Source organism: Anas acuta, chromosome 4, assembly GCF_963932015.1.
Source record: "Anas acuta chromosome 4, bAnaAcu1.1, whole genome shotgun sequence".
Lineage (NCBI taxonomy): Eukaryota > Metazoa > Chordata > Aves > Anseriformes > Anatidae > Anas > Anas acuta.
In genome coordinates this window covers 251,194-262,378 of record NC_088982.1, presented here as the reverse complement: position 1 = coordinate 262,378, position 11,185 = coordinate 251,194, and the positions used below count along the sequence as shown (strand labels likewise).

The window sequence follows — 11,185 nt, the reverse complement described above, 5'->3', positions numbered from 1 at the left end:
GTGGCTTCATTAAAGCCCTGCCAGGTTTTCAGATTGCATTTTATTAGACCTAACCTCCAGTTCCCTGAATTCATCACATTGTCTCTGAAAGGCATTTTGAGGTTGCTCCCCACTCTCACACTCCCAGGTATTTCTTCTCTGCTACCTGGAGTGAGGTCTGGGGGAGCAGCCCTGGGACCCAAAGCCCTTGGGTGCCCAAGCCCCATGCTGTGCTGGCAGCCATTTCCTTGGGGACACCGGGCTGCAGGGGAGCTGCAAGAGACTCCTCGGGGAGGGGGACAGGGTCAGTCCTGCCCCAGACATGGCAGTTCTGTCCCTGTTCTTTCCCAGGTTCGTACGCGGTGAGTCCTGATGTCTGGAAGGCAGACCCAGCCCATATCTAGTGCATGCCTAGCAACACCTTCCTCTTCTGTGTTTGTTTTTATCTTGATGAGCTACACCTTCTAATTCACCGGCCGGTCCACATTTACCCTACAGGGTGTGTTCTGCCCTGGATCAGCAGTTGGATCAGCATTTCAGGTGTGTACAAAGCCCTCCCCCTGCAGACGTTTGTGCCCTCTGGCACTCACACACCTGTACTCAGGGCAAGGACCAAGGTGCCCGATCCTGCCGGTTCTGGGGCTGACACCCAGCGCCCACCTCTCCAGGCACCTTGTGGGCTTGGGGCAGGGGCTGCGGCTCACAGCGTCTGCTCTGAGCTCACCCTCGCCCAGGAGCTGCCACCACAGACGCAAAACCTGCGGGGTTGGACGGCCCCCGCACCTGGGGAAGCTGTGACAGGGCCAGGGCCCACAGCTCCGGCCCGGCACCGGGGAGGGGACGGCCCCGCTCCCTGCTCGCCCCACGCACCCCAGCCCCGCGGCAGCCGCGCAGGGAGGCCCCTGGCGAGGCCAGACCGGGGGGGGCAGCGGCCGGGCTGGAGCCCGGGGGGACCGAGGGCCCGCCCGCAGCCCCCGCGGAGAAGCCGCGCTGCCGGCCCCGCCCCCTCAGGGCCCCGCCCCCCAGGCCCCGCCCCCCGGGGCCGCCGCCGCTCGGGCCCGGCGCGGGAGCGGCAGCGGCAGCGCGGGGAGCGGCGGGCGCGGGATGGAGCCGCCGGCCAAGGAGGGGCCGCTCTTCGTGCAGCACAGCCACAAGTTCGGCACCAAGGTGCGGCGCCCCGCCGGGACGGGCGGCGGGGCCGGGGCCGGGCGCTGCCTGAGCCGTCTGGGCCGGGCCGGCGCCTGGGGAAGTCGGCCCGGGGTTCTGCCGGCGGCGGCACCGGGCGGCGAGGGGCCGGGCGGGGCGGCGAGGGGCGGGCGGCGGCGGCGGCCGGGGTCGGCCGGGTCGGGCCGGGGCGGCCCCGCGGTGACCCTGGTGCTTTGCAGAGGTGGAAGCGGGGCTGGTTCGCGCTGTTCCCGGCCAGCCAGCACGGCGTCGCCCGCCTGGAGTTCTTCGACTGCAAGGAGCCGGCGGGGCCCCCCGGGCGGCTGGGCACCCGGCGGCTGGACAAGACGGTGGTGCGGCTGGCCGACTGCACCAGCGTGGCCCCCGCGCCCGCCGAGAGCGGCCCCCGCGCCGGCACCGTCGCCTTCCGCCTGGAGACCAGCGGCAGGAGCTACCTCCTGGCGGCCGACAAGCAGCAGAGCGAGGAGTGGGTGGCGAAGCTGTGCGAGATCGCCTTCCCGGTGAGCGGGGCGGGGGGGGCGCCCCTGGGTCCCGGCGTGGCGGCGGGCGGGGGGCGCCGGGCCCCTCTGCCCCGGGGGTTCCGCCCGCCCCCCCCGTGCTGCTGCCGCGTGGAGCCCTGCTCGGCCCCTCCGGGCGTCTGGCAGGGCCGGCTGGGCAGCGGCTCCTCTTGGCCCAGCTGCCGCTGCCCTTCCCGCTGTGGGAGCGGAGCCCCGAGCACGTCGGGGTGCCTGAGTCCCCGGGCAGCCCCTTGCCCGGCACAGGGGTCGCTCCCTGGTGTTGGGGACGTGCTGTCGGTGCTGGGCCCACGGCACAGCCCCTGGGCTCCCCTGGCCTTCCCCAGCACTGGCGGTCAGTCTGTGTGCCGCCTCCTCGTCAAGGCGGTGTGCAGGACAGCAGTGGCCCGCAGGTGCTGCCATCCGCACTGCTCCACAAGGGCCGTGCCTGCCTGCCTGGCTCCACGGGTGCTCCACACTCCCTCCCAGGACGGATGGGCTGTGCAGCCCTGGGTTGTGCTTGCCAGTTGCAGGTTGTGTGTGCAGGGCTCGGCTGCCCTGCGAGATGGCTGCTGCACAGCTGGCAGCCCCAGGGTCCTCCCACAAGAACCCAGGTGTTACTGAGCGTGACTTGCCTCGAGCATCTCCCTGCTGCCACCGGCTGCCAGTTGGCCCAGCCAAGAGGCACTGGGAGTCACTCCATGGCACTGTTCACACAGATGGTGTTGGCAGCCTTTGTCCTGGAAAGGGCTCTCGGGGCTTAGCTGGGAATCCATCACGGGCCTTCAGCTTGGCAGGGGCAACAAAAAGGCAAGGAGCATTTGCTCAGAGCAGGGCTGTGTCTGTGCCTTAATTTGCTTGGTAGTTGCTGATTGTGTGCTTGAGGTCCAGGAGCAAGTTAACAGTTTAGGAAGAGGTTGGCAAAGGGCTGTGAGAATGGCACTGGAGCAAGAGACATAGGAGCTACGTGTGCTCTCTCAGCAAGAAGCTAAAGGTCCTTGGTTATAATTTTTGCTCATCTGCTTGGAGAGCATGACTTTGTATGGTGGTGTTTGTTGCTACCCAGAAGGTGAGCAGGGTCTGACAGCTTGGGAACTGGGGTGGGAAGAGATGATTTGAGTTCAGAACAGAATTTCTTTTTCTTTTGAAGATGAGGGAAGGCGCAGTCAAGCAGCCCTCCAGGGCTCTTCGCTGCCTGACTCCAGGCTGGAGTTCTACTTCTTTGGATGCTGTAGCTGAACAGGAGAGCTGCTGCTCTCAGACATTGTGTTTCAGCACTCCCCATTCTCTTTAGGAGAAAGAGAGGGGCCTCATGGCCTTGTTTGGGCCTCACCTCTAGTTGAGGAGCTCATGTGACCATTTTTAAACCGAAACTGTGACAGCTTGCCTTCTGCAAGATGTGCACTCTGCTGCAACCCCATCCCTCCCACGTGACCCTGAGAAACAGCTTCTGGCTCAGTCTGAGACCAGACCCTTGTGCAGAAGCACAAAATCTGCTGGAATAGCTCTTGCAGGGCATCTGTGAGCCTCTGGTGTGTGGGGGGCTGTCCTGGAGGAGGGTCCATGTGTTTCCCCTGGTGGCACCAGGAGTGCATCCCCCACACGGGCCCTTAGGGGACCCTGCTGTGGGGACATGGCCTCTGGCAGAGTGTGTGCGTTGCGCTTTCAGTTCTGCATATGCTAAAAGTAGAAGTGCTCGCTTCCCTCTGCGGTCTGAGCACCAATACTGGCACTGTCTTCCTGCCTGCCTGCGCAGAAGAACACAGTCCCTTGTGTTACTGGGTCATCTCATCTGCTCCCCCCTAGTTTGTGTGGCTGGCGGAGTGCCTGGACCCACACCATGCGTTGGGTACCAAAGTTGCCCACGCTGGAGTGCATCTGTGTGGAAGTGGAGCTGTTTGTTGCCTCCACACCAGGCACCTGCACGGACAAGCCCAAGCTGGAGCTTGCAAAGGAGCAGTGGTGGAGTGGGCACATGTGGTCCTGGGGGCTGTGTTGGTGGTTGCTTACACTGTGCCGGAGGGAGGGTCTGGGGGGACTGCTTCATCTGCACCCTGTCCTGTGCACTGAGCTTGGTGCAGCTGAGCTGTGTGGGACCAGGTGGGTGAGGGTGGCAGGACCCAGGGGATGTGGGACTGGGGTCAATGGCTGCAAGGAGTTTGGGGAGGGGAGCGGGGCTGCTGTGGGTGGAGGGGCTGGGACTGATCTGTTCTCCCTTGTCAGGGGAATGGCCCCAGCAATGCTGGCGTGGCAGCCCAGCGTGGCAGAGAGGGCAACGGGGAGGCGCCGGCCCTGGAGATGGCTGTGAACTCCATCTACTACTCGAGAGATGAAGGTGGGACCTGCCCTGCACTGGCCTTGGGCCTCCCTTCCCTGGGGCTGTCCTGCTGCTGTGCCCTTGCAGAGGCTCTGGTGGGCAGTGCCGGGGCTTGCAGGGAACAGGGGATGGGCTTTCTCTGCCTCCCCTGAGCACCTCCATTCCTGCAGTGAACGCATTCTGGGTGACAGTGCAGCGGACCGAGGCTGCAGAGCGATGTGAGCTACGTGGTGCCTATGTGCTCAAGGCTGAGCGTGACAGCCTTGTCCTGAAGGACCCACGGACAAACGAGACCCTCTATGTCTGGCCCTACCGGCTGCTTCGGAGATACGGCCGGGACAAGGTGGGTGTATATCCATACATGCCATGGGCCTGCCCGTGCCCCCACAGGCTGTCCCTTACTGCTGTGCCAGACCTGCTTGTGGCAGCCGTGTTGTGGGCCCTGTCAAATGCCAGAGGTGCTACAGACCACGGTGACCACAGTGGGGTCCCTGGGGTATCTGTGATCCTCGGTCTGTTCCCAGCTCCCCACATGTGTCACCGTGTAGGAGCGTGGATTGTGGGGCTCCCATCCCTGCCAGGGACCCGGCTCTGCAGGGCGTTTCTCTGTGCGGTTCTTGCAACACTCCCATTGAGGCCACTGCAGCTCTTGCCCACCCCCATTCTCCACTCCCAGCCTGTGCTGCCAGCTGTGTGTCTGTTCATGCCGTACCTGCCAGGGAGCTCAGCTGTCTGCAGGCCTAGCTCCAAGTACTCCCTGGATGCCGTCCATCCTTCCTGTAGGACAGTGGCCAGAGCGGGAGGGGTTGTTCAAGACACCTGTTATATTATATGTTTGTTATATTATATGTTATATATATAGTTGTTCATCTTATGGGGCACACTGCTATGAGCCTAGCTGACCTGTGCAGGCCTCCCCAGTGTCGTGTAGAAGTGGGTTCCCCCACCTGTCCTCCTGCTACACTGAGCATAAAATGTACCTGCTGTGCTGGAGGCAGAGGAAGTGGTCTCCCCAGGGCTGTTTATAGAAGCAATGGTGTCAGCTGCAGCCTGCTAGTGGCACTTTCTGCGTCACTTTACCAAAACAGAAGTAGACACCAAGCTGCTCTTGGGGAGGCAGCTGGCTCATCCACAGGATCTATGCTGGGGCAGGATGAGAACCAAGTTGTGTGAGGAGCAGGTGACTGCACACTCAGGTCACCAGTGATGACAGGTTGGCTGTGCTTGTGTTTGGCAGCACTGACCCACAAAGGAAGTCTGGCCCCAGAGGCTTTTGTAGTAACCCAAGAGACTGCTGCTGCATATCAACACCAGTAAGACAGAAAAATCTCCCCTGGATTCAGGAGCAGAGGTCCAAGAAGGGTCTGGATTTCTGCTGGTGGAAACCTATGCCTGAGTCTGTTCAGGCCTAAGGAACGCAGCCTTGGTGCAAGACTTTTCTTTAAAGTACTTCATGCCATTAACAGTAATGCTTGTAAGGCAAATGCTTTGCTTACTGTTGGTAGGCAAGCTGCTGCTTCTGGCCTTTCTCTCATGAAAAGCTGTGCTCTTCTCTCTTGGATCTTGTTTCTGGATTGCTTCCCTTCTCCCTGACTGATGCTGGTTGACCCAAGATGCCAAGTGATTTCCCCTGCTAAGCTATTGCTCACCCTGCTCCCTCAGGGAGCTGAGGGAGCAGGGTGCTCACTGAAGTCTCTCTTGCAAGATGTGCAGGACCAGCACCACAGCCAGTGCATGTCAGCAGAATACAGCCTGTGTGAGGCTCTGGAAGGGTAGGTGCTGAAAGTCGTGACACTTGGCTTCCATTGCAGGTGATGTTCTCCTTTGAAGCTGGCCGGCGCTGTGACTCTGGCCCAGGGAACTTCACCTTTGAGACCAAGCAAGGCAATGAGATCTTCCGCCTGGTGGAAGACTCCATCCGGGAGCAGAAAGCACAGGTGGAGGAGAACCGGCAGAGCTGTGATTCACTGGATTCAGACAGCCCCAGTGTGGTCCTGATTCGCCAGGCCCTGGCCGACTCTCTGAGCCTAGAGCTGCCTGTCGAGGGGGACGACACTGCAGCACCCAAAGCAGGACTGGCACCCAGGTCCATTGCTGCAGCGGAGGAGAGAGACACGGTGTCTCTGCTGAAGAACCGGACCCTGCCAGAGCCCCCAGTGCTGCAAGCCAAGCCCACCGTCCCCAGCACGCCCCCGCGCTCCCCTCTGCCCAAGGCACCACGAGCTGCGCTACTGGCTGAGGACCCCTCCAGCCTGTACTCAGAGCCCCTGGACTCGGTGAAGGGCTTCCGGCCCTGGCTGGACCCGTTGTACTCGGACCCCGTTGACAGCAAGGCCGCAAGTGGGGCCCCAGATGAGGCGAAGCTCCGGGTGCCAGCACCACTGTACACGGGCGCCTATGAGCAGGTCCGGGCCGAGGCTCGCAGCCAGGAACCTGGGCAGAAGGAGCACATCTATGATGAGCCCGAGGGCCGTGCTCCACGTGCAGTACCCTCTGCTGCCTGCATCTATGATGAAGCGCGGCCCACGGGCGAGGCCTGGCGTACCCAGGGTCACGATGGCAAGGGCGGCTACGAGTATCCCTATAACCCCAGCACTGATGACTACTCAGTTCCTGCCTTCCAGGCCAAGGCCAAGGGACCTAAGCCAGTGCCTGCCCCCAAGCCCCCAGCAGCATTTATCCCCAAAGGTGTCGAAAGAAGTGGGGACCCTGGCAAGCGGCGAGGGAACCCTGCTTCTGAGAAGGCAGTCATCAAACCCAGCCTCAACAGCAGCAGCAACAACAACAACAAAGTGGAGGTGCTGTACAGCCAGGTGGTGAAGCCCCAGCAAGGGCAGAAGAAGGAGCAGTCTGTGGATGAGTGCAGCTTGTCACCTGTCTATGAGGACTTAGGAGAGATATAACATGCCACTGCTCTGTACCTGTCTGGGGGAGACTGTGGGGCCTGGACCCACTTGTGAGTGGCACAGGCTACCGTCCTCCATTGGTCCTGTGGGTGGCTTGGGTTTGGGGACTGTGTGGGACTGGGCAGAGCCCCTCCTGCTCACGAGCACCCAGGGACTGCATCTCCCTGGGTCCTTCCCACACCTGGGAGCCAGAATGCTGCAGCTGCTGTAGGTGCCCTTCCTGGCTCAAGCCAGCTCCTCTGACACCTCCTGATGTTGGCTGTGTCGCACTGTGCCTGCTGCTGCAAATCCAGAGGCTTTGGTTCTGCTCTGGCTTCTCTGGGTAGGCCACAGGGCTGAGATGTCTACTGCAATGCCTGGAGGACTGCTTGCAATCAGTCTCCAGAAGTATTTTTATACAAAAGTATTTTGATATTAAAATCTGTATGTCTCATAACAAAGTGTTTGCATGTAGCATGTCTAGACTGTCAGGCACATGATTGGGGAAATGCTGGTGCATCACTGCATCATTGTGGTGCCTGGTGCCCCTGCTGAGTGGTGCTCACACTCTCACACTCATGCCAGTCTATCTGCGCCAGAGCTGCTGAGCTAAGGGGAAACTGCAAAGAAAGTGGGTGCCAGGTCCAGCAGTGGCTAGGATGCCCTGATGCCAGCGTGTTAAGGCACATCTGTCAAACTCACGGATGCCAGTGTTGGTCTGGATGTGAAATGCTGGGATGACTTGAGCAAGTGCAGGTCTTTTCCAAGCTTAAGGCTGGGCAGAACCAGGCTCCAGGTCTGTGCTGGAGCTCAGTGACTGTTGATTGGTCACAGGGTCCCTCCTTCCCCAGCCTCATCCTTCTGATTCCCTTCCTCCCACCACCCACCTTCAGAAGGTGCAGTCTGGGTTCCATTAACTTTAATGGCAAATGCTGTGATCTGACTGTGGTCTGAGGTGAGGGGTTTGGCTGTGAATGCTGTGTGGCTATCCGTGGACAGAAACTTGTGCAAGGGAAAATAGGTTTCCCTTTTCATGTTGGTAATGGTTATGAGAGAATTTCTGTTCCTTCCATGTAGGGCTGTGTCAGGCATCCTGGAGTTGTCTGTCTCTGAGTCTGGGGCTAATGATGATTTCTGCAGGTTTGCCAGCCTGTTGACAGAGACAGCAGCAGAGCAGTGGTCTGACAACCTAGTAGTCTGTTATCTCTGTGCAGAGAGCTAAGCATGAATTCTCCAGCCCCAGCTCAGACCCAGGGAGTCATAAACCAGTGGGGAAGTCTGGAGGGCCAGGTTTGTGCCCCGGGAGTGGGGAGATGGAAACAAGGCAGCGAGCTCTGAATAGGTGTTTGGTGCCCAAGTTGCAGGGGGTATTCCTCAGTCCTGTAACAGTACAGCATGTGTGTAGCCTGGACCAATTTTTCACTGTTATCCTGTGCTGGTCCTCTTCCCTGCTGCAGGAGATGGGAGGAGGTGTAAGTGGCTTTGGGAGCCTGAGAGAGGCTGAGGTGAGCCCAATACAGGCATGTGTCTCCTCCTCATGCCTACAGGCTGGGTGGCCCTATGCAGGTGCTTCATGTCCTGGGAGCTGTCTGCCCAGCCTCACAAGGGAAGAGTACTGTGCATGCTCATAATCCTTGCTTGTGGCTCCAGTGTCAGGCTCCAAGACCTAAATGATGATGAGCAGCCTTCTGGGAGCTGAGCTCTGGGGCTCTACTTTCCATGCTATGGTGGGTATTTGTGTATCTCCATCACTGCTGCCACTGTGTCTCAGGGTGGTGCATTGGCTCCAAAGCAGCTGACCCAGCTTTCACTAAAGAGACTGGTAGGGAAGAAGGAAAATGCTCCAGCATCTGTGCCAGAACCATTGTCCTTGCCACAGCGCGGCACTCCTTCTGGGTGGGATGAAAATATATTTGTTCTTCTTGCTTCAGCAATGATGTCCTCTCTCATAACAGCTGGCTTAAAACTAAGAGGTAACAACACAAGGCAGGAGGAACACTTCTACATGTGGCCTGTTCTGTTTATGGGCTCTGCCACGTGTCAGCAGTGTATGCAGCCTGGAGGGCTCTTGCTGATCTGGAGAGCAGTCCATTTTTTTTTCTGTCTCAGTCTTGTGGACCAGATTTGTCATCTTTCTCAAACTGCTGCTCTGTGCTCTACTTTATCTCCATTCTGCAGCAGTTCAGGGTGCCGTAGATGCTTTGGGAAAGCATTAGAAACAAGGCAAATACAGAATGAGCCTTTGGCTTGTCACACCCATCCTGTAGCCAAAGCATGTCTGCAATGAACTTTAGGAGCAGGAGATGATTCTCCTGGATTTTGTCTGGATTAGGGTTTCTTCTGTCCTTCCCTTCCCTTTGCCCTGCTTCCACTGTCTCCTTACAACTAAATGCCATGTGTTGAACAGTGAAATGACCAGGTGCAGAATGAAGGTGGCCCTGGCACGTCACTGTAATTGTGTGCCATAGCTGAATGCAGTCTGCATGCTTGGGGAAACAGCATCCTGGCAGCCAGTCCTGAGTCAAGGCTTTGCTGAGATGCCTGGGGATACACAGCTCATTCTTGATGGCTCAGTGTTTTCTTGCACTGCACAAATGGTTCTGGACAAGCAAATTTGCTTATGCCCTGTCCGGGTGCTATGAGCCAGACTCAGTGTAGCATGGAATGTCATTTGGATATCAGACTTCCTCGTGTGAGGACAGCCTGTGTGCCTTCCTGTTCTCTGTGAAAAGCCCAGACCCCAGATTAGCTGAAAAATGCTCCCAAGTACAGCAGGTCTAGCAGCCACTGGCTGGGATTAAGAAGTAGTCTTGGTCTCTGTAGGCCAGGTGGCAGTTTTTACCAGGAGAAAATGACTTGGGAGCTGCCATTGCCCAGTCATCCTCTTCCTCTTCCTCTTTGTATTGCCTTTTTCTGTTTCCCATTGTGAAAAATGCATCCTTTTATAACCACTTCCTCCTCCCATTTGGGGCCCTAGCATGGTGCAGGTGTGAGACAGCTGTTCTGCCAGGTTATTTGTTCCCATGTTGTTATTTGGGAAAGCACCCAAGTCCCTTCTGGCTGTCAGGAGCTGATCACTGTACTGTGGTGATCAGGTAGAGGGCTATTCAAAAGGAATCCTCCAACAGCCCCAATTTTTTTTTGACTTGCTTCCCTTTATAGTCCCTTTTCCCTCTTCACAACTTTCCCTTTTAGCAGCCTCCTTCCAGTCACAATAAACCACTGGTCTGTTTGTTTACTTTTTCCCACTGATAAGGTTGCTAAAGTAATTTCCATCTGAGTCAACAGAGCAGTAAAGGAGGGGGTGGGTGGATTATTTTATCTTCTGATTTTGTCACTTTTATGTTGTCTGGTTTGCATGCCCCAGGTGGGACGATTTGCATGTGCCTTACTGCCATTTGTTACTGGACACTCCCCAGTTCCACACCCGCTGAGCTTGTTAATAAAAAGGTAAGGACTGGCTGCTTACCTGCATACCCCAGGAAATGCATCTCCCCATGCTGTCAGGGATGTCTGCCTTGTCCTTGAGGTACCTTCCCTTAACATCTTGCCCTGAGCAACTGCCTGCAATGCAACCTCCTGCCAAGTATGGAGTGCTCCTGGGGCATGAGAAGAACAGGCCCATGCAGGAGAAACCAGTGGCAAGGTGGACCCAGGCTTTGCATGCAACTGTAGAGATGTGTAGTCAGGCAGTTGTTCAAGGCACAGCTCCCACAGAGGCGCAGAGGAAGCAGGTTTCACTTCTCAGACTTAATAACATCTGTGTGATTCCTTCCCCTGCTCTCAACACTGGGAAGGGTGCTGCTGCCCTCATCGAAGCCTCTGCAGCTCAGTAGTGTACTGTTAAGATTCAAGACTGAGATGAGACTACCAGTGTCAGAGGCAAACAGGTGCTGTCATTACCTTTTCTTCTGTTGGGTGCTTTGCCACCTTAGCGCGTGCCTCAGGAACAGGTAGACAATAGGTGGCAATCAGACCCTGTTACTGAGCTGAGATCCTGGAGGAAACAGCTCACTCTGCTCTCCTGCTGTTGCAGTCCCTCGGGGAGTGTGCTGCCTGCACCATGCCCTTGGTCAACCGCAGCTGTTTCTCAGGAAGTGCGGGTCAGTGCTAGGATTGCTGCACACCATATGCATTATAGACCACAGGCAGTAAGGTAATATTGTATGGGAGAACTTTATTTTGAAACAGCATGTCAGAACAAAGTAGAACGTAAATGCCTGGTGGTGTACAGTATCCAGGAAGCCAAGTGAGGCTGCCCCCCCTTGGCTCAGTCACACTGTATTCAGCTCCGGCTCTGGCAGTAGCAGCTGTTCTATTGCTGC

At 57.7% G+C, this 11,185-nt stretch overlaps 1 protein-coding gene across 1 annotated transcript; it reads left to right on the top strand.

The window, feature by feature from the left end:
• The first annotated feature begins 987 nt into the window (after positions 1–987).
• DOK1 (docking protein 1) lies at positions 988–7,321 on the top strand. The gene is made up of 5 exons (XM_068679371.1): positions 988–1,146; positions 1,365–1,664; positions 3,882–3,993; positions 4,146–4,318; positions 5,787–7,321. The coding sequence occupies exons 1-5, from the start codon at positions 1,084–1,086 to the stop codon at positions 6,876–6,878; spliced, it is 1,740 nt and encodes a 579-aa protein (XP_068535472.1). The 5' UTR covers positions 988–1,083; the 3' UTR covers positions 6,879–7,321.
• The last annotated feature ends 3,864 nt before the right edge of the window (positions 7,322–11,185 follow it).

What these genes read in the sequence shown, in the direction of transcription:
- DOK1 (XM_068679371.1), top strand. Translation starts at nt 1,084, where the DNA reads ATGGAGCCGCCGGCCAAGGAGGGGCCGCTCTTCGTGCAGCACAGCCAC. An exon ending in TGTGCGAGATCGCCTTCCCG is followed by an intron (nt 1,665 to 3,881) that starts GTGAGCGGGGCG and finishes CTCCCTTGTCAG; the next exon opens with GGGAATGGCCCCAGCAATGC. An exon ending in CTACTACTCGAGAGATGAAG is followed by an intron (nt 3,994 to 4,145) that starts GTGGGACCTGCC and finishes CCATTCCTGCAG; the next exon opens with TGAACGCATTCTGGGTGACA.